At 35.3% G+C, this 22,924-nt stretch overlaps 1 protein-coding gene across 4 annotated transcripts in view; it reads left to right on the top strand.

The window, feature by feature from the left end:
• Window positions 1-22,924, top strand: part of OPA1 (OPA1 mitochondrial dynamin like GTPase) — an 83,420-nt gene that overhangs the window by 49,032 nt on the left and 11,464 nt on the right. For all 4 annotated transcript variants that reach the window (XM_014554412.2, XM_006178955.3, XM_014554413.2 and 1 more), the window contains 6 exons: window positions 990-1,098; window positions 1,577-1,656; window positions 4,730-4,870; window positions 6,613-6,729; window positions 8,264-8,357; window positions 8,860-8,970. In XM_014554412.2, coding sequence (XP_014409898.1) covers window positions 990-1,098; window positions 1,577-1,656; window positions 4,730-4,870; window positions 6,613-6,729; window positions 8,264-8,357; window positions 8,860-8,970 — 652 coding nt within the window. The remainder of the gene's footprint in view (window positions 1-989; window positions 1,099-1,576; window positions 1,657-4,729; window positions 4,871-6,612; window positions 6,730-8,263; window positions 8,358-8,859; window positions 8,971-22,924) is intronic.

Raw genomic sequence — 22,924 nt, 5'->3', positions numbered from 1 at the left:
TCGTAATGCTAACTACCATATATTGAGTGCTTACGAGGTGCCAGAAACTCTGCTATGTATTTTGTAAGCATTATTTTATTTAGTTCTTAAGCAGTTCTGTTACTGTTATTGACAAAGCTGGGATATGAGCCCCACTCTAATTACAAAACCTGGCTCCTGACCTCTACTACCTGATAAATCTTTTGTTACGTAGAATGTTCTCATCACCATAATCAAACCTTATTAAGCACCTGCTCTGCGCAGTTATGAGAGATCCTGTTGAAAGATAAGATTGAGTAGTTTTCTAGGAAAATGCGTATCTCACTATAGGCTGATGGTAATTATAATTTTTTTGAAGAAATGTTTGTCTTCATATTTGAAAACATTATTCATTCTTGTCAAATGCTTTAAGATTTCTGAGAGAATGGTGCCATTTTCATTCATTTGTTCGATATTTATAACATTTGGAGACCAATTTTCTTATAATAAATAACTAACATTTACTTATGGTTGTCTAGACCTTTTAAGCTTCCTTCCATTACATTTTTCATTGCTGTTCACAGTCAGATAATGGTTATTGCTTTTTTTTCCTCTTCTCTTTTTTTTGAAAATGCTAACACAGGTCATAATGGCAAAAGGGAACAGTAGACATGATCTGAATCCCTAGCTCCTGAATATCAAGGTTCTAGGGTATAATTTTATGTAGTTAAGTATGAAATTCTACAGACACACACACACACACACCCACCCACCCACCCACACCTGACTGTCTTATAGATAGTGAATTCATTTAATTTGGGCTAGGAGAAAATCTCCACTATTTATTTTTTAGACAAAAAGGTGATAAGCAGACAGATAATAAGACCTCCTACATTTGTGTGGGAGGGACATACTTTTATGTTGTTGTAGATACATCTGTTATTTTTGGATATTTGCTAAGCTGTCAGTTTGAATAAAAATTACTAAAATGGTAAGTTAAAATAGAGGTTTTTCTTTCCTTGTTATTTCAGCGGGTTATTCAACACAATGCGTTGGAAGACCGGTCCATATCTGATAAGCAGCAGTGGGATGCAGCTATTTATTTTATGGAAGAGGCTCTTCAGGCTCGTCTCAAGGATAGTAAGTAGGGACATGGGTTATTGAGTTTTGAGTATTCCCAGTGGAGACAGAGTCATTAACCTTAGTGAACATTGGTTTAAAAAAAAAAATTCCATTTCAGGGTCTTGGTCATAAATATTCTAGTTAAATATTATTTGTGGAATTTTTCAGTCAACTGCTTATAAACTATTCTTAAATATTATTGAATTGGACACATGCTATATGTGCTCATATTCTAAAAGCTGTGATTCAGACTATTTTAGTGTTTGCTACTGTACTTATGGGAACTTTATAAGCAATTGTATTTTTCATAGATTCTAAACATACATGATTCTTATACATTTACATTTCAATAATACAGTTTTTAAAAATTTCAGCTGACTTTGTATTGATATAGCATTTTGAAACAGTTACGAAAGCAAGACAGCATTAGTTATCATTTATGTTCTTGGTAAGTGATAAAATTCATGATGAATTAATTTTTAAAAAATTTTTCTAGCCGAAAATGCAATTGAAAATATGGTGGGTCCAGATTGGAAAAAGAGATGGTTGTACTGGAAGAATCGAACCCAAGAACAGGTAAAAGCAAACAAATCCTCATCATTTTAATTCAGGCATTAAGATACAACCTTTGTATGCCTTAGACCAAACTTAGTTATTTCAGATGCTTTATGTCAGCCTTTCTAAAATATAATAAATCTTTAGAATAAACAGTAAACCACAAAAGAAAGTTCGAAACAAACGAGATAGCTGTGTTATTAAAAGAAAAGGGAGATGAAATATGCCCCTTTGTGGTTGATTACTTTGTTCATTTCATTGTCCTATTTGAGGTAAAATGAAGGTTAAGGTTATGAACAACAAAAAAAAAAAATGACAAGGATTTCAGAAGATGTGGAAAGAATGTGATTAGAATAAAAGATACAATGACTTTTTTATCTTATTCTATTAATATTATCTCTGGATATTTCTATAGTATATTCGGATTATTTTATTCTTTTGCATTTTTTGCTCCTATGTTCACAAAGTAAGTAGTAAAAATTCAGACAGAGGTAGAATTATAGAATTCATTCACTTATTTATTAATGTTTATTAACATTTAATGAGCACTTTATAAAAACAAAGTGGTAAAGGCAAGTATTAGTAACTTTACAAATGAGTAAATAGAAGGAAAATGTGTAATCATTAAAATTCCACCTGCTTTTTGTTCTTTCTTTATTGTTATGGCTTCTTTTCCCATCTAGCATTGATTCTTACACCAGTAACTGTTTTTTACATTAATTCCTCAAATAGAATAGTGTAAAGAGAGTGTAGAATCAAAATCCCTAAATGAAGGAAGTAATGAATAAGAAGAGTTAGCATCCAATTCACTGTCCTTTCTTCCTTCCTTGAATCCATTAGAGAAAAGAGACCAAGATACGGAAATATTGAGAGAGAGCAGATAAAGAGAATGAAAAATTACCAAATTACATATCATTCCTATTTTCTTCTTTATTTCTTTTTGTTTTATTTTCATTTTAAATAGAGAGTTAATTGTCTAACAAACACCCTATTTTTTTCTAGTTTTATGTATTTCTTGTTTCATAAGCTTCTGTCAGATGTGAGTCCCAGTTTGTCTTAATTTGTGAGGGGACAGCCTTCCTCTTCTCTCTTTTTCTGATATGATTTTTGTGAAAAAATGAGTCATTAAGAGACTGAAGAGAAGCTAAAGAAGTGGGCAGAGGTAGTGGTTGGGTCCTGCCTGTGTGCAGAGTGCATCAATTATCTCTGCCCTACACATGGGCTGCAAGGAGCCAGTCTTTCAGAAAAAAAAATTTTTGGAGATCCATCAGATATTTCTGACTTTGAGACAAGAAGAGGCATTGATTAGAAGGAACTGGTATAGGACAGATAAACTCCAAAGAAAAATGGTGTCTGACTCTTAAGGCTTAGTGAAATTAGGCCTATTAGGTCTAGAACAATCAATGACGGCAGAACTTGCCTCCGCAACTAGTAGTAAATATGCTTAGGCCAGACGCTCTCAGAGAGAAATGATTCCTGGTTGTAAGTTACTTTTCTCAGGAACTTGAACCCATAGGGGATCCCTTCAAGAGAAGCAGGGGAGTTTGTTTTAAGGTCAGTGCAACGATCTGTAGCCTAGAAGAGGAACATGGAAGCCCTTCAGAGAAGAGCTGCTCCTCCCAGGGTTTCAGGGCAGCAGGCGTTAGAGCCAGGCTGACTAGAGCAGAGGCGGTGGTTTGGAGTGTGGAGGGAGGGGCGGGAGAATCACTGAGGGAGGGGTTTGCATATGTTTGTTTTGTTTTCTCTTTCAAAACAGTCTCTTGTCAGACTCACTGAATCAAGTTCTCCTTCTCTAACTCTCTAACCCTCCTACTCCCAGTTGAAAACCACTGGTAGTATCTAGAGGATTCTCTGAGGGGCTGAGGATATCCCTAGGTCTCACACCGCGAATTTACATAGCTGACAGTTCCTTTACTTTTTGAGTTAGCGGGATTTAGCAGGAAAAGAAACTTAAGATTGTCCTGTGTTAAAGATGAGAAATCCATGTTCTGAAAACTGTTTTGTGCTTTTGTGTGGTTACTTTTTCCTTTATTTTCTAAGAAAATCCTTCCTTTGAACCCTTCTCACCTTGTCTGAGCTGCTAGTAATGGACATCTTGGTCAGGATAGATGGGAGAGTGTTGTTCTCCTAAACACCGAGTGCGGTGGGACAGGTGGGAGTGAAACAGGACAGGAAGATTGGGAGACTGTCGCTTTAGAGATTTCCTTCCTGTCTCTGGCCAAATAGCAAATGTTTAAGGAAACAGTGACATTTCTCTTTATTAAATTTCTTATGTCATGTTTTCAGAGAATATTATTTAGTAGTTCTATTTATAAGCCATTTATTTGTGTTTTAAGGGTTTATATAAATACTCAGATTCCATAGCTTGGTAGAGTTTAGGGCAAAGTGCTGTGGTAGTATCTTAATCAGTCATTTCAAAGCTAGTTTCTTTACCATGCGATCTTGAAAGAAGGATGGAAAAATTAAAAGATAAACTTAATTTGACACTACAAGAATCTTGCTTTCAAACCTATCACTAATGTGTATGTGTTTTCCTCATTTGGTGAAGATATTGTAAATAATCATAGAGACTGGAAGTGAATTAAGAATGATGGGCACCTCACAGAAGTAAAGAATAGTTTTTAATGAAAAAACTTTCTAAAAAAAATCAAACTATGAATTTTATATTGAATATATCAAGAAAAGAACATGTCAACAAGTATAAGTCCTTACAGTCATCGGTTCTTACATAAGTGGCATTTATAGAAAATAACCTCTTCCTGTGTGTGCAGGGTACTTTTTCCTAGATTGAAATCACACCCTAAGTTCAAGAAAGGAAGTGCGTAGTCAGGTGCCTGATGTCTTCGACAGTGAAACATCTCAGCAAAAGTAAAATACAACAAAAGAGCTAATCCCCCCCCCCGCTTGGCCCCTCGTACGTCCATGTTGTTCTGCATTCATCAGCCAGGGTACACTGGCCTTTCCTGATTGTTGTGATAGAGCTGCTGTCACCTGTTGTGAAAAAGCAATATATTTATTAAAAATTGAGACTGCTTTTATAATTGTGCCAAATCATGAACTATCTAAACACAGTCCTCTTTTAAACATTTTAAAGTGTGTTCACAATGAAACCAAGAATGAATTGGAGAAGATGTTGAAATGTAATGAGGAGCACCCAGCTTACCTTGCCAGTGATGAGATAACTACAGTCCGGAAGAACCTCGAGTCCCGAGGAGTAGACGTAGATCCAAGCTTGGTAATAATCATTGCTGAGAAGCATGAACGTGCTTCCTTCATCTTTGTTTCTTGTAGTAAAATGTCACTACTTCTCATATGTTCCTGAGATATTGAAGTGCTTAACTTGACTGTGGTCATGTGTACTTTTGCTAACAATATGAACTCTGTCATTTTGAGTGTGGAAAGAGTAGAAATTTTATTCTCAGTATTGCTTTTTTAACTGTAACGCTTTAATTTGTAAATGGGGAACTTGAGACGTAGAAAAGTGAAGCATCTGGGCAGGTTCAGCAGTTACTTCTGGCCAGGGTGGGTGAGACCCAGATCTCTGCACCACGCTATGTTGTTTCAGATTACAAAATAAACATTGTGCATAAATTTGGCTCATTTATATATATGTTTTTTCAATCAGATATACCTTAGGTATGAGTAATTTGGCTAATGATTTGGGGCTCCATCTCATTTTCCATGTTTACAATAAACAGGATAAAAGTAATTATAGTTTAGACTGCTTTTTGCTTACCTTCATGATGTTTATTTGGAGAACATTTTAACAAAGCAGTTGTTTCTGAGCCTGTATTCCCTAGTTAGGGTATAAGGGATCAAAACTTCATTTTGATATTAGTGTACTAAAGTTAGCTTACGTGAAACCCATTTAGAAGAGTAATTCTAGTGGGGAGAACAATTATATAAGAAATTTCAGAGCCATGCATAAATTCTTTTAAGAATTATTTACCATTTATATTTCGGTACTTGAGAAATGAGTATACTTACTTAAAATTCCACCAGAGGTCAGAACAAGGAAAGAAAATTGGTGAAAAGAAACAGTTAAAATACATCTCATTGTTTATGAATTGAAAATGAAATTAAAACTAATGATTAGATGCAGTTATTAGTTGAATATAGATTTAATTTATCCACATTGGTCCTAGCTCTCACTAACAGTAAGTTCGGCTGGATGCTTTTAAACTTTGTGAGTAAATACAATAGGAGGGAGTTTGCCCGTATCTTAGGATGTGGATTGGCTGTATATCTCACTTTCTGTGAGCAGGAAGATACCAGGTTTCTTCCGAGAGAATCTATGCTCACCGCTTATGAAGCTATAAAATAGGTAGTGCAGTGCTGTGACAGGAATAGTGGATGGATCAGATGTCAGGAGGTGTCAGTCCTAGTGCAGTTCCATTCCATTAGCTAGTAATACTGCCTTTAGTAATTGGTATAATCTCTCTCAGCCCCCTTTTCTCATCTGTCAAGTACTGTTGATGATACTTGTTCTACTTTCTTAACATTGTCATGATCAAAAAAAGACAACGGTGTGAAACACCTTCAAACACACTAACAGACTGTATAGTAGTAAAGTGGTGGGGGTTGTACTGCTGTGGTAACAATGAATTTTAATAATCAAATTTTAATAATTTGTTGGGTTGATGGACATGGTCTGAGACCAGCTTTCTAGTCTAACTCTGACCTTAGATGAGTATTACAACCTCTTTTTACTTTGGGCACCTTACCTCTAACCAGGGAAAGAGAATCCCCGCCTTCTCAACTCTACAAGGTGATTAGTAATAATGCTCGTTAGAAACACTGCAAGTTTTAATGGATAAAAAAGTTTGGCAGAATAACAATATTGCCATTGGTTTTAATTAACTCTTTTATAAAGAAACTTTTTGTATGACTTTTCAGAATGTGTTTCATGAACCCGGAGATTGTACAGTAACTCTTTGGTCTTTCCTTTTTTTTTTTTTTTTTTTTTTCCAATTTTAGATTAAGGATACTTGGCACCAAGTTTATAGAAGACATTTCTTAAAAACAGCCCTAAACCATTGTAATCTTTGTCGAAGAGGCTTTTATTACTACCAGAGGCATTTTGTAGATTCTGAGGTAAGGTTTCCAAAAACAGGAAATTTTTTTTTAATGATAGTTATTTAATTGCTTAAAAGTAAGCTTGAGGTTTAGCATTAATTTTAAGTCTTTTGATCTTCAAAAAAAAAGTATGTGTGATTTATAGAGTAATCTAACTCATTTTTTTCCAAAGATGTTTATCACTCTGGTAGTAACTGCATTTTACGTGCATATCATCACAGTACCTTTGAGACTGTGTGCTATTAATAGGCTCTAAACTACTTTTAAGATTTTTTTTTAAACAATTTTTTATGTTAGAAAATAATAAATTCCCATTGTGGAAAATAAATGGAATAAATAAATGTTTAAAAAATGCAAAAAGAAAGAGTAACTTATAATCCCCTGACCTAGAAGTAATTTTAGTTGACATTTTTATATATATCTGTTTAACTCTACATGGCTGTGTGTATGTATATAAAATAACTATCTGTTTGCATAGTAGAAATCATAATGTAATACATTTTTATCATGCTCTTTTCCCATATTGTAATTCTTTCTTTATATCATGGGAATCTTACTTTAAATAATTCTTTAAAAGAAATGTATACAGTTCTTGGAATGGCTGATTGTACAAAGCTTAATGTCACATTTTGCAAAGTAACCTCTAGGTGGCGATAGACTAATGTATTTTGAGCATTTTCTTTCAAGCAGAAATGCTTTTTAAAATATCCTTCTGAAAAAGCCTTGTTAATTAGTGATCTTGAGACTTCAGCAGCTTAAAAGAAAATTGTGTTTAAATTATATTATACACATTTTTTGCATAATTTTAATTGTTGGAAAGACCTCTCTGTATAGAATAAGCTTTCTTTCTTTCAAAAAGGAACATGACAGTTTTTTTTTTAATTGAAGTAAAGTTGATTTACAATGTCATATTAGTTTCAGGTATATAACATAGTGATTCAGTATTTTCATAGATTATACCCCACTTATTATAAAATATTGGCTGTGTTTCCTGTGCTGTACAATACATCCTTCTAGCTTATCTATTTTATACATAGTAGTTTGTACCTCTTAATCCTCTACCCCTATTTTACTCCTCACCCAGAGAAAAAGCATCTTTTTAAAAATTTTATTAATTTAATTTCATATGCTACTGAATTTCAAAAATGGCTTGAGTGCACACTCAAAAAGTTAACCTAAGGACAAATTTAAGATAACATGATTGGTAGTTGAAACTAAATAGAAATTAAGGGTATATTCTGTGAACTTCTATTTGTATACAATGTAATGAAATTCTCTACTTCTAAAGTTTACTTGCTTTGTCATTGGAACCAAAACAGAGCTCTATAGCTGTGGGGAAGATAAAACTCAAATCAAGCAGAATTTCATAGATCCTGTGTAGAAAAAAATTGGTAGGTTACGTCTAGTAGGAATATATGTATTAGGTAAATCTGATTTTTTTTTAAATTAAAGCTTAGGCTATAGGTACTAACTGTAGTGGTTGTATGTGATTGTGATTGTGGTTGTCATTTTTAAATTTGCACCTGGTAATCTTACTTACCTAATATTTCAGTTGGAGTGCAATGATGTTGTCCTCTTTTGGCGAATACAGCGCATGCTTGCTATCACCGCAAACACTTTACGACAGCAACTTACAAACACTGAAGGTAAGCCGCAGAGGGACCACTTTCTAATTTGTCATCAAAAATAATAGTAATAACATTCCTTTTAAATAAAAGGATGCCAGAATACTTCCTGAAAAGTAGATTTATGAGAAAAACCAAGAATTTTAATTTGCCCTTAAAATATGACTGAAAATAAATCATAATTGAAAAAGATGGGAGATAAAATGTACCAAGAGTCCTTCTTCATTACATGAAAACTCTGTTAGGAAAGGACACCTAAGCATCACTTAGGTTTTTTGGGAAATCTGTGCTTTCATTAAAGCATTCCTTTAAAAATAGGACTTTCTCTGAGAATACATACTAGTGTCATGCTGATGGAAGTACTGCATAACAGGTAGGCTTCTCCCTGTGAGAAGTCTGAACTTAACAACAGATTTAGTGTGATGAGAAAACAAAAACGTACTCTCGATTATCATTAATTGTATCATTCTTGTGCATTCATAAACATGATGCTTCTCGTGTTTTTTTAATCTGCTTTCAACAGTCAGGCGATTAGAGAAAAATGTTAAGGAAGTATTGGAAGATTTTGCTGAAGACAGTGAGAAGAAGGTTAAGTTGCTAACTGGTAAACGAGTTCAGCTTGCCGAAGACCTCAGTAAGTAGTTCTCCCTGCCTGCCACCTCACTGCCTTTTCACCTTCCCCATGTCCATTTATTTCTCCATTTCATCTCAAGCTTATAGAAAAGTGTATACAAAGAACTTTTTCCCTCTGAGCTGTTTGAAAGTTGCTGACTTGAAGCTCCATCAGTTTACAGTACGTTAATGTGTGTTTTTAAGAAACAAGGACTTTCTCCTAGCAACCATCAAAGTCAGGATGTTAACACTGATAAATTACTACATCTGATTTTCAGACTCCATCCTGGTTTCACCTGTTGTCCTAATATTGTCCTTCCGTATGACAAGGTGTTTCGTACACATCTCGTACTTTCCCTGACCGAGCTTTCCTTTTTGAAGAATGATGTTTAGAAATCAAGAGCTGGGAACTAGATAAGTTCATTGATGCTAGAGTGCCCCCGCTCAGTGGGGCTAGGGAACAGGTACGTTGCCTGCGTGCATTTACACATATTTACACCTGTGTATATATCTATATTGAAAACCATAAGTTGACACCAGTACTTTGCAGTTTAATCTAATAATACAGAGTTCATTCTGATTTTCCCTTTTCCATATTTGTAACTTCTTTTTCTGATGAGAAATCTGGCTCTAAGTGTCCTTAATATATTGACTTATTTTGATCAATCCTCTTATGTGTAACCAAATTTGTCACTGTCCTCTTCATTGCATAAATATCCTTCTCACCCAGTGTTCTTATCACCCAACTCCAGGCCCCCGCCACAGTGCCTGCCTCACCCTGTGTTGACACCCTTTCCACCTCAGCTAGGCTCTGACATCCCGTGCCAGGTTGCCCTTCTTCACAGAATTCTTTTTACTGAGCTCATGCTGTGACCCTGTGCCAGCCATCTCTCCCATCCTTCCTCACCCCACACAAGGGCTCTTCCTCACCCCAAGCCAGACCATGCTTTTATAGAGACACCATTTTCATCCTGCTTGTGCTTCAACACCCTGCACTGACTGCCCTCCTACATGGATCCTCTCTTCACTACCGGGCAGGCCACCAGCACCCCCTGTGAGTGCCCTCTTTACACCTATATCTGGTTGATATGCTCCCCACTCTTGCCCCTCAACCTGTCTGGCCTTATTAGTCACTTTGTCACTGTGTCTTTTGCTTTTTCTTTTTTTTGGGGGGGGAAGTGGGTGGAGGAGACAGAGGAGCAATGTTTGGTTCTTTCTTGAATGCTGGTGAATTTTTAGCTTTAAGATGTTTGGGCTGCATACTAAAATTTACTAGTTACTTTACCTTGTTAGAAATTTCCCTTATTTCAGCTTCATGAAACAGTAATTTTTTCCTTTCAATGTACGCTTAAATTTATTATCTTTGAGTTTTTGGATGTCCAAAAAAGATAGTATGTGCTCAATAGAAAGCAGTTCTTCAAATCTGAAAACAGTTTGTAAGCTGAATACTTATCCCTGCAATACCGTCACTAGACGATCCAGGAGAGACCAGGCAGCGTTTCCCCATCTTCTCTCTGTGCCCAAGCCGTGTGTTCTCCCCCACGGCTTGTCCCCTCCTTCTCTCCCCTCCTCCGTGCTTATCTCAGCTTCTTAGTTCTTTCTCTTTTCCTTTTTTTCTACAACTTTTATTTCCATCTTCTCTTGCTATCATTTTAGTTTTTTCATGCTGCTTTGGAAGTATAAGACTCCTAAGAGGTCTGTTTAAATCTAGGCTACCATGTACTAAGCAGGGTATCTCCCAAAGAAGCCTTAGCTGCTTTGTTTGTAAAAATGACTACTATAATAGTTATTTCACAGGGTAGTGAGGAGAATTGGTTCAAAAAGCTGTTTGGAAGTTCCTAGTTCGTAATTTTATGCTAAATTAATACAGTTACAGGAAGAGATGTGTCAGTGTCACAATGCATGCAGATATATTTCTTTTGTATCCTTCATAGGATAGTTATTAGACAGTGAAATACTTCATGTGTTTTACCAGCATATACATTTTTAAGTGATTAAAGAATGATATGTCTTTTCTCATGTTCTATAATAGGGCATTGTGTGACCTCATCACTTTCCACTCCCAATTTGATTATTTAAAGGAAGTGTACTGCTAACACAGATTTGTGCACTGCCAAGCCAAGTCTTATGTTCTCCTGTTGGTTTTCCTGAGAAAGTAATCATATGACTCCCTTGAAATGCTTGAAATGATTTACCAGTGTGTGTGTGTGTGTGTGTGTGTGTGTGAAATTAGGTTCGTGTTAATGTTCCAAATAATGTCCTTGGAAGCAAGTGTTTGACCAGTGACTCAGCTTCATCAGTCACACTGAAGGAGATGAGCCATGACTTTGTCCACTAGTTGAAAAAGAATCTTGAGAGTACCTTTTCCTTACTGTTTATCTTCAGTCTAACACTTGGGAATATGGTCATGGACACTTTCAGCCAGAAAACTTTCAAAGTTAATAGCTACTACTGTATTACACAGACCAAGGTTCCTAGTATAACATATTCAATTAGAATATGCTGTGTTGGTTAATGGAGTTTAGAGAAAGTGAGGCAGTCAGAGTTTTACTACAATTTCAAAACTAGTACAGGGTAGAGTATTGTAGAGATTGGTAGAAGTTTGATGCATCGTACTTTTTGCCAGTCTTAAACTTGCCCAAGTTTAAATCATTTTACCACCTTACTTTGGAGATTCATCAATTGGTTGTCCTTTAAGATATGAAATAGTACAGTGTTCTCTCATATTCTGGAGAAGATACACCATGTTCACTATTGAAATCAAGCCATGAAATTAGTTTCTGTCCTAGTAGACTCATGGGAGAGGAGTCATACAAGGAACCAAGACTCTGGAGATGTGGTGGATTCCACAGGTTGAGCAGGAAAAGGTCAGGATGAACCTGGGACATCTTAGGATGTAGAAAGTAAGGAAGTAGTTGAAGGATGATGGAGACATGTCAACCAAATACAGAAGCCAGTGTGCAGAGGCTCCTCCTAGCCAAAACTAGGACAATTTGGGCATCAAGATAAATAATGACAGTTATAAATTATAGCCCACTGAATAAAACAAGACTATTAACTGATAATTATATAAATAAATGAATAAAATCAGTGATGAGGAGTGGGATGTTTATATAATCACACAAAATATCTCCACACAAAATAATTAAAAAGGAAAAAAGAATAGCTTTACAGTGGAGAAGCCTAGCACTAACCATCTTAATCAAGTGGTCAGTAATGGTCAAATCAGAGCTGTGTGCAGTGAGGACGCAGTGAGACGAACCTGGCATCACTTCTACCATTTAATTGCCAAAGATGTATAACTTAAATCTGATCATAGATATATCAGAAAAGCCCCAATTAAAGCACACTCTACAAAATAATTGGCCTGTAAGCCTTAAGTGTATCAAGATTATGAGAGACAGAGGAAGACTGAGGAACTGTTCCAGGCTGAGGGAGACTAAAGAACATGAAAACTAAATACAACGTGTGGTCTTGAACTAGATCTTTTTGCTCTAGAGGGCATTAATGGGATAGCCGGTGAAACCTGAATGGGATCTGAGGGTTACATGGTATTTATTAATACTTCAATGTGAATATTTAAGCTTTGTTAGATAGGGATTATTTAGGAAAATATCCTTATTTGTAGCTATTACACAGTAGGATATTTGGGCTTACAGGACATAATGACTATAAATGATTCATGAAAAAGTATGTTCTTTGTAATATTCTTACAGCTGTTCCCTAAGTCTGAGAAAAGGGTAAAAAAGATTTAATTTTGTTTTTATAGCTGATAATGGATCAGAGATCATGAGAAAATAATTTAGAGAAATTGAGACTTTTGAAAACATGGTCTCTGAAGATGTTGAAAGACTGGTTTGCCTCCTGGACAGTTTAATGAGATACATAGCTAATCTCTCCATCTTAATTCCTTTTTTGCAGTGTCCAGTCATACTTAGAATTGTCCAGTGTTTACATTTGTCCACTCTAACCTTGATGAAATCTTTTGATTTTGTAGTGAATTTTATTTCAAAGGATTTTTATAGCTATTTAAATATAGTATTAATTTAGGTAAAAATCTATTTGGATTCCCAGCATGATTTTTTAATAATGTGTCCAATCTATTTATTGAAACAGACTGCAATTTTAAAATGCTTTCTTTAGAGAGGGAAAAATTGGTACATTATAGCTCAGTTCAAAGTTTTTCTTTCAATTATGATCTATTTATGATTTATAAAATCTATTTTATGATTGTCATTATATAAAACAAGTAATAGTGCTTACATCTCACAGACTTTTTTTGGAATTTGTTCTTCATCCAGCCCAGAAACTGAGTATCTGGACACTGGGAGAATTTGCTGGTAATGTTGCTAAACTGAGTTTCATCAGTACAGCATGAGATTCTTTTCTTGTTTGCTCTATAAATATTGTATCAACAGTTAACTAGGTTATTGTGAGTTTTTGAACCTTGATATCAGATGCATAGGATTTAGAGCTTAGGTTTCTTTTTTAACTCTTGTTCACTAAAGCCCAATTACACTTTTCATTCTCTTTGTACATAATCAAGAGTCATTGATACCCAGGAATTAAAGGGATATTACCCATCATTTAGATTTTTCTCTCTTTATTTTGCAGTAAATTCCTTTTCATTTTTGTATCAGAACTTGAAACTATTTATGAATGTGAGTTAATATTGAATACATTTCCTATGCCAGATAGTAGGCTCTGTTTTTAACGTGCCTTCTTATAGGGACATTTTCCTTATTTTATAGACAAAGGAAAGGGGGCCTAAGAAACACATACACAGTAAGTGGTAAAGCCAAGATTTGAGCCTGGGTCTTTTAACAACTAATTTGAGGAAAACCTCCAAGCCATTGGAAAATATAATTACATAAAATGGTCCTTTTTATTTGGAAGCTTCTGTAGTTAACAGTGTCCTTTCTGAGTGGGTCAGAAAGACATACATATTAGTCATGGTCATGATGATGGTCGTGATCATTACCATCCTGTGTACTTCCTACACTACAAAAAGCTTCGTGGCTTAAACTTTCAAACAATATGAAGACTTTGATAGAATTAGAACATCTGTGTAAGAGGACACTAAAGTGTAAACGAAGGCACTAAACAGATTGAAGGAAGTTAATTTTTTTATACGGCTTGTAAGCATGTCTCAAACTAAACTCAGCTCAATTCCACTGCAGATAAGTAGTATCCAAGTTGCCCAAAATTCAGATACAACTTTTCAGTGTGGTGTGTTTGTGCTTAGAGACTTAAGGTCCAGCTATCACAGATACAGAATCTTTAATTGAGCATAAAGACTTACCCTAAGTTGAGGCTTTTTGTTGAGCTAGTCTGAGAGTGTTGAAATGTTTTATAATAAGCTTTAGTGTATTTCTTCATATTTCTTGTACTTTACATAAAGGGAAGACAAGCTTCAGTCAAAACTGAATGTTTCATCTTTATAGCTCATTTACTAATGGATTGTGAAAACAGTGGTAAACTCCTTTACTTGGGCTACCATTGCACAGGCTTATTTTAACAATATAGTTTGATGTCCTGAATGTTTTGAAAAAAACAAGTGTAGCTTAAAGAGGCTGGTAAATTAGAATTTTCCAATATCCGCAGCTTTTTTCTCCCGTGATTAATTTGCTCTGCTGACTCCCTACGCGAGGTGGCAACAGCTGGCCCTTTTACTGGAGCTCCGGGGATTAGAGCAGGAGTCGCAGCAGCGTGCTCGGCCTCTTGCCTCTGTTGACTGTTCTTTATTGTTTGATGCCTGAGCATCTCCCAGACAGCAAGCAATTGTTTCTTGAAACGTAAAGTTTGTTTCTCTTGGGAGCACACACAATGCTGGTGGGGATCCTCTTTGTGTCTCCTCACTTTCCCAGTCTCCTCTTGTCCTCCATCCTGTACTTTCTCTTGATAATTACGATGGAGTAAAAATACAAGCTTTGTATCTTAGTGTGCAGGAGATTCGGTTTTGATGCAAAAAACTTAAGAAATATAGACAACAGATAGAAATTTCTTTTTTCTCTGAGCTGCCAGATAGTAATAGAAATTCTTTTTATAATGAAAACTTTATTTTTCATAATTAATGTACCTAGTGCATTTTTGAAATTACAGTGATAAAGAGGGAGCAGCAGCAGAATGATGCAAAACTGCCACTTTAAACGCTGAGGTGGAAGAGAAATGCACCTTAGCTGTTTCACTATCAGAAGAGGCTTTCATTAGCTCTAGAATATTATTCTAATAAAGATATTTAAGAAATGTCTTCATGCCACATTAAAATGGGGATAAAAAGTAGTCAGAAAATATCTAGATGGAAACTTCAGCAAGAATTTTGTTCTTCGTTTAGAAAAGAAAGATACCGAGATACTCTTGAATTTAATTTTCAGTGGTTACTCCATATTCCTAGCCTTCTGCCATACCTGCAGAATCCCTGAGGGCCTTATGGATGAAAATAGTGGCCATGAAGTAGTGCAAGACTGAAAATTATCCTAAAAAGATTATTATAGTCAGCATCTGGAACTTAAAATTATAGAAAAGGGAGAAAACTCTTTTTCCAGAGGTAGAGCTCGGGCATGCATATTTTGACCAACCTCCAGGCTGACTCTTGCCATGCACCAGTGCCCTGACTCTCCTGTCCCCGAACCAGTACTCTAGAGAGTTCTTCCTTGTTTACAGCGGTACAACCTGTCATTTTATCAGTTGAAATAAAATTGACATGAATCTTCTTTTTGTAGTCTGATACCTAATGTGACTGTTGAAAATGTGTTCTTTAAGCTATATTTATAGTAGCATGTTCATTTTGTTTCTGTAGACATAAGCAAAGAAAGTGAATTTTAAAGAGATTAAAAGGAGGAGAGGGGAGCAATGAGTTGTCGAATTCTAGGTACCTAGGCAACTGTGAAAACCGTAAGCCCTGTGGCATCTTTTATAGCGAAATACTGTTATTGTTTCTTTGACCAATAATTATAGAACCTCAGTACTGCATTCTCATCTCTCCCAGCCTCCAGCACATTTCTCAGCAGTCTTTTCCCTTTGTCTCTTTTTTTAATGTCTCTCACTGTGCTTCTTCTGCATCATTATCTCTTGGTCCTCAACTAGTGTTTTTCCTACTCCCTGCTTATTTACCTTCCTTCAGTGGTTAGAAATCTTGCTCAGGTACTGCCAGTGTTGTTTAATTGAGTAGAAGGCAGGCTTCCCACTATAGACAACTGCAGATCAGCCAAAATAACCAATTCAGGAAAAAAAATGTTTTTCGTGTCTATTGTGATTGATCTGTTCTGCCAGAGTGATTTGATTCTTTCATAAATTCACCACACTTCATGTGTCATGTATTATATGTGTTCACTGAATGTTTGATTATGACGTCTTAATACAGACTCTTCTTTAGCCCCCTTCTCATGACTTAAAAAAAAAAAGGGAGAAGGAGGCTTTCTCATCCTAAGGAATCATTCTTCCGCTCTGTCATGCCAGGAAGCTCCCACCTCATTTCTCTTGCAGAGTAGTTTGCAATTGCTGCATTCTCCCCTTGTGGTCTAGCTTTCATCCCTAGCAGAACCACTTCTTTTTCGGTCACCAGTGGTGTCCTAACTGCTAATCCTAACTGCCACCCAATTCACCGAAACTCTTATTTTTTTTTTTTTAATGTTTGTAAGGTATTTTGAAGTTGACTGGAATATTTTTATTCTCTTTGACATTCATGTACCTTTTGTAATGGTTAGTAGAAATGAATATATTTGAAAAATGAAGATTAGAATGTTTCTCTCCTTCACTACAGAATAAATAACTTCTTTCTGTTTTATGTTATCAGTGTTTGAGGTCTTTAAAAGCATCTCACAGTAAAAGTGATTGAATTTTTAAATTGTGTTTTTGTGAAATATTTTTCATAGCAAGGTGAAATTGACAAAGCAGATAAGGAAGAGAGTGAAGGATTATTTTTACCTTGAGTCTACATAGATGAAGTAGACTCTGCCTTTGTGTTGTAGCCAAAAAAAAGGGAGAGAGAGAGAGAGTAGGGGTTGACACAAAGAATAAAGTAATCCTCAGGGAGAGTCCTCTGTTAGAGAAGCAGTTATTTACACGCAGAATTCCACATGATAAGTCTGAGTGCTGTGCTTTCTGGGTTATTGATGAGAAAATTCAGCCTCAAAATGGGGCTTTTGGAATCCAGCACATTTTTCATGCCTTAAGACTGTTTTTTTAAAGAAAACATTGAAGGATATTGATAAATTGTTTCAAGATTAAAAGGCTATTTACTTTTCTGTAATCTTACAGAGGCTACTGATACTCAGGGCTTTACTAGCAAGTATATTCTTTTTTCTTAAAATTCACATTTTAACTGATTAAAAGTGAGAAAAAAGATAAAAAAGTGCTCTTCAATAATTTATGGATTGAATTTTTATCATTTTAAAGTAGATTCTGTTTGTGTGTTATTTTGATGTGTGTATTCTTATGTACAAAAAAGCCAATGCACATATTTAAAGCTAGAAATTAAGGGGTTTTTTTTCTTCTTATTAATGCTTACCACTCCCTCACTGAGAGTTTAGAATGAAATAATATCTTGATGTTTGGGATTGAACTTTGTTTTGTTTTTTAATTATGTTTTAGCTATTCTCTCTATTCGAAGATGGAAAACATGGAATCTAGTCATTGAAAATTAAATCTAATCACAGAACAAATCCACTGGCCTGTGAAACTATATTAAAAAATAAAATTAAGCAAGATATGAATAAAATTTTTTAAAAACAGAACTATCTTGAAGGACAAATTGATGCACATTGAACTGGTAACTTCTGTGAAGTAATATTCTCAGAATAGTTGGAGAGAGGGGTTAATAAAGGCAAAAGGAATTATTTATTTATTTATTATTTGCCTTTTTATATATTTCTAAACTGTTTTCCCAAATGAGCAGAATCCATAATTACCTCATAATTGACTGTACTTCAGTCAATAAATCAAGTAAGCAATAAATAAACCCTAAAAAAATTACCTTAAAAATTTCATATTCTTAATTACTGTGTTCATAGAAACAATAAAGCTAATTCCTGATATGACACTCTTAAAAGTGACTGAGTATTTTCCCAAATAACCTGTTGCTGATTGTGACACCAGGAGACATTTCATGGGGCCACATAGTGATTGCTCATCATTGCATCATCCTTCATGGTTGGAATTCACTTTGAATTCTTCTCATTTCCAGTAACTGTCCTTCATAAATCTGTCATCTGTGGATGAACTGAAATCTTTCTTGAACTAGTGAAGTTTTTAAGCTTGTACAGCCCGTTTAAGATAATAGATTTTCTCTGCTTTATTGTTACCTACTGCGTATGGAAATAGTCCGTTTTAATTTCTCTTAGAAGAGCTCTTCATCTGTTCCTTAGTTTTAGTATTTTGAGTTGTAGAATGAAGTTTGCTATTTATATATTCACTTCAGGTAGATCTTTTTTCTGGCCAAGGAGTTTAAGTCTTTTTTGGCCTCTCCTTTTATTGTCACTGTTTCATATTCTGAGTCATGTGTACCTGGCTTCACATACTGCGCTGCCAGAACTTTAGGCGTTTGTGTTTTAATCTTGTTTATCATGGAACTAGTCCATATGCATTGTGGAAATTTAGGAAATATAGGTGGCAAAATTTCTTAAACAGTTGCCACTGCCCAGAGATAACCAGTGTAACATTGTATTCTAACAAAAATTTTATGTTATCTTAGGCATGTAATTTCTGTCGCATTTCTGGGACATATTTTTTCATGAAGAGATCTTGGATTGGCTTCCTCCTCAATTTGTTGTCATTGCTCCTATTTCTGGTTTCTCATCTATCAGAGAAGGCTAAATTTCTCTTCCTTTTCTTCATACAAAGTTATTTCAAAAAGGTTCACTGAGATGAATAAGCAGCATTAGTAAAAATAAAACCTATGGTATCCATTACTTTAAATAGGTCAGGCTATATTGTAGCGAAACATGTACTAAAAATCACTCTGCTTTTAAAGTTAATCCCCACCTCTATTCAGGACCCTGGCACTTTTTGTGTGTGCCTGTGCCTTCATTATGTCTCTCCTTTCTTCAGAAATGCTCAGGTCGCTCCTATCTTAAACTACTGGATTGAGTCTTCCATGCACTCTAACTACTTTTGATCATGCTTCTCTTTTACACAGGAAAACCTTTGAATGTTTAGGCTGTTGCCTCTACTTTAAGCCATCCACTGTCTTCTTAACTTTGTAATCTTTCATTCTCACTTCCCCTGAAATTGGTTTTGTTTTGTTTTGAGATTGCTGACAATCAATAAGGCAGTGAGTAAGCCAGGCGAGCATTCGGGAATAGAAAGTATTCTCATATAACTGCGTCATTTAGTACTTTGGAATCCAAATCCTGCTTGGAACTCTGTATATGTGCCTTAAATTTATATAGAGTTTTGCACTTTACAGAGTTTGTTATGTTTGCCTTGTAAAGGCTTATGAGGCTTGTAAGTTATTATCCCCATTGTTCAGATGGGGAAATTGATGTTCATTGAGGAGAATGATTTAGCCAGTTACATAAATATTTATGGCAAAGCTGGGGCTAAGAACTTGTGTTAGAGATAGTATCTTTTTAGATTTATGTGGGATTCTGTTCATCTTTAGTCTTTGAGTTTGTGCTTGTGGGCGGCCATAGATAACAAAATTCATATAATTTGGCTTCCTTTTTTATATTATTTCCAATCTGTTAGTTTTAGGGCCTACTCTCTTAGCGAATTAATTAATTTAGAATCTGCATCAATAAATTTGTCTCTTGAAGACATGTAATGGTTTCATTCTTCAAAAAAGATAACATAGGCTTATAAATATATGCATTCTTATTGCTATTTCAATTTTATGATTATTCCTTTTCTATAAAAAAAGAAATTGTGACTTATAATTTAAAGGGGTTTTTCTAAATTAGTGAATACATGAAATTAATTCTGAAGTTATTTTATTTCTTTGAGCCTTATTCTAACTTATGGAACCAATATCAGTATTGATACCTCTTTATCAGTATCAACAGGGTTGATATTGTGAGAAATTGTGGGTTGTTGTGAGAAATAACTGAAAATCTATGAAATCAGCTTTAACAAAACACAAATGCATATTAGTTCTGTGGGTGATAAGTTTAATAATACTTTGTCCTAATACATCATCATATTTGAGCTGTAATTGTATTTCATTTTTGTTTTTCATCACACTTAATTCATAACTTTATTAAAGCCTACAATTTTTAATTCCATAATTTTCCCATAAACTTTTAGTTTGTTCATAAATCAGAATTACATCTTCAGTTCTTGTATTATTTTCTTTTACTTTTGAAATTACATTAATGAGCTGACTGTTTAAGAATCATTCTCATGATTCATTCGTCTGTTACGCCTCCTTTTGAGAGCTTCAGCACTGAAGGTCTTTTGACAAACCAATATTTATAACAGTTTGACAGCAGGATGAGGAACAGCGTTTGTCTTTGTAACAGCTTGAAGAAAGACCCTTTCCAGGACCCAGTCATGCAGTTACAATCTTGACCTCTTTCTTATGCTGGGAACATACATACAGCAGCACCTCCCATGTGTTTTCTTGTCCCATTGACTGTCCATTCACTTCCCATCTGTTTTGCAGTCTTAAAGGAACAGAATGGGCCCTCTTCTTATAAATCTGTCTTTGCAGGTGATAAATGATGTCCTGCCTCTTTAAGAGCTGCTTGGGTGGTTTTCCTTTTCTTAAAATGTTTCAACTTCCCTCCTAACAAAATTCAGAATAAAATATGTTTTTAAGAATAAGAGGAAAATAGAAAAGAAAAAATGATGTGTTATTTTAAAGCCTTCTCAGTTGTTTGGGACTGAATATTTTACTGGTGATAAGGTTAATACTTTTTTAGCTTTCCCAATTAATGACCTATATCATAGCTTTTAAATTTTATTGATATTTAGGTTTTTCTGTGGGGGAAAAATGTATTCATTTTGAAATTGTGTATTTTTTTTTTTTTAGAAAAATCAGCCTATCATTAATGAGTTAGCATATAAAATAACTTCTAAGTAGTTTTTTCATTGTAATTTGAGTTGATAGATGTAATGAATGTGGAACATTTTATGTATTGGATGTAGAATAAAATAATTCACAGAGGTAATTATAATCTTACAGTGGAATCTAACTTTAAAGAAGATGATCATGAATTCCATAAAAAATATGATTTTTTCTATTGCTGAAAATATAGAGTTTAAGTATAGATATTTATATCACCGAGTTTTCCAAGAATTGAGCCAAAATACAGATAATTTTTTCCCTCCCATGCAGAGATTATTCATAGAAGGTTAAATGTGATAAATGTTGTCTCCCCTAAAGTGTTCTTAAATTAGTGATTTAAAAAACATTACCAGTATAGAAAGACCATTTTAGAATATTATAGTGTATTGTATTAATCAGCTACCTAGTGGTATATCTTCTACAAACTAGGTTATTTGTTTATAAATTCCCTGCCTTATCACAAAAACAATTTGAGGCAGTTTACAAAGATCTACCCTGTTCAAAAGGTAAAATACTTAGGTGGAAAAGCTGGATGGAAGGGAAGAGAAAAAGTCCAGGCAAGTGAAACAGCATGAAACTTGGGATAAAATTGGTACTTAAGGGTTCCGTGTACTTTACTCTAAGTAAGCTGCAGGTTTAGCCCTGAACTTCCTAATAATGTTACCAAACCGAACTCTGGTCCACTTGCCCTATGTACAGCAAAGTCAATCAACTGGTAGAGGTTTGTGGTGAAGGAAGGTACAGCATTTATTGCAGGACCCTAAGCAAGGAGAACAGGTAGCTCATGCTCAAAAGACCTGAACTCCCAGATGACTTTCAAGGAAGGGTTTTTAAAGGCAGCCATTAGGGTTGAGGGTCAGGGTGCCTGATCAGCTGGTGGACATTCTTCTGATTGGTTGGTGGTGAGGTAACAGGATAATGTTTCAGGAATTTCAGTCATCAGCCTTCTGGTTCCAGCCCTTCTGGGGTCTACGGGCTTGTGTTGAGTCAATGGTCACCATCCTCCATCAGGTGGGGGTCTTAATTTCTGCAGAACAACCCAAAGAAATGCATCAGATTGTTATCTGCATCCCTTCAGGGGGAACTAGGAGTCATGTGACTCTGTTGTTCTAATCACTGACTCCTTGACCCTACTCTTTGGGACTCAGGAAAGGTCAAACAAGAAGTGGGGAACACAAGGGCCTTGTACCTGGGAGGGCCCCACAGGGCCCTGCTCAGTTTCATTCCCCCCTTTTCTTTGATATTCCTCAATCCTGAGGGGAACAGGGATGGGTCAAGAAAGGGGATACAGTTTTAGATAGAGGTTAATCATAAACTGTGCAGGGGAACTTGGTTTTAGGGGGACTCAGTTTCACAGGGAGTTGGATTCAGCAGCTGATGCAGAATGGAAAACAAAGTTGATTGCATGATTATAGTGGCTACATGTTGTCAGACAACAGCACAGCAGTGGCTTAGTTGAAATATAGTTGTTCCCAGTACACACACCTGAGAGAAATGTCATGCGTCCTCACAAACACTGAGTCTATGATATAGTAAATCAAATGACTACACATAATCATGAATTTCATGGGACTCTTACTGTGATGCTCCTCAGTGTAGGCCAATAACATAAGCAATTCTGGCAAAGTCAAAATGATGCAGTCCAAATGCATGGCTGTTTGGTTTGGCTTATCTAAAGACAAATTATATGATACCTAAAGAAATAGATGAATTACATAGCCCCTATACTGTTGTCCATAAGTGTGATTTCTTCTTGCAGCTGAGTCTTTTAGAAGAAGTATCAAGCAGCAGAAAGTTCACAGTTTCACACTGATTAACATTGACAAGCACCTGGAATGGTGCTATTCTTTATTGACAAGCACATAAAAATTAATAACTGAGCTGAAATGAGGGTTGCCATCCATTTATGAAAGTTTAAGGGCCTAACCAATATAAATGCTTAAGTATTAGGCTGCTACTCTGATCATCCACA

The sequence above is a fragment of the Camelus ferus genome, chromosome 1, assembly GCF_009834535.1.
Source record: "Camelus ferus isolate YT-003-E chromosome 1, BCGSAC_Cfer_1.0, whole genome shotgun sequence".
Classification (NCBI taxonomy): domain Eukaryota; kingdom Metazoa; phylum Chordata; class Mammalia; order Artiodactyla; family Camelidae; genus Camelus; species Camelus ferus.
This window is presented reverse-complemented; position numbering and strand designations above follow the sequence as displayed.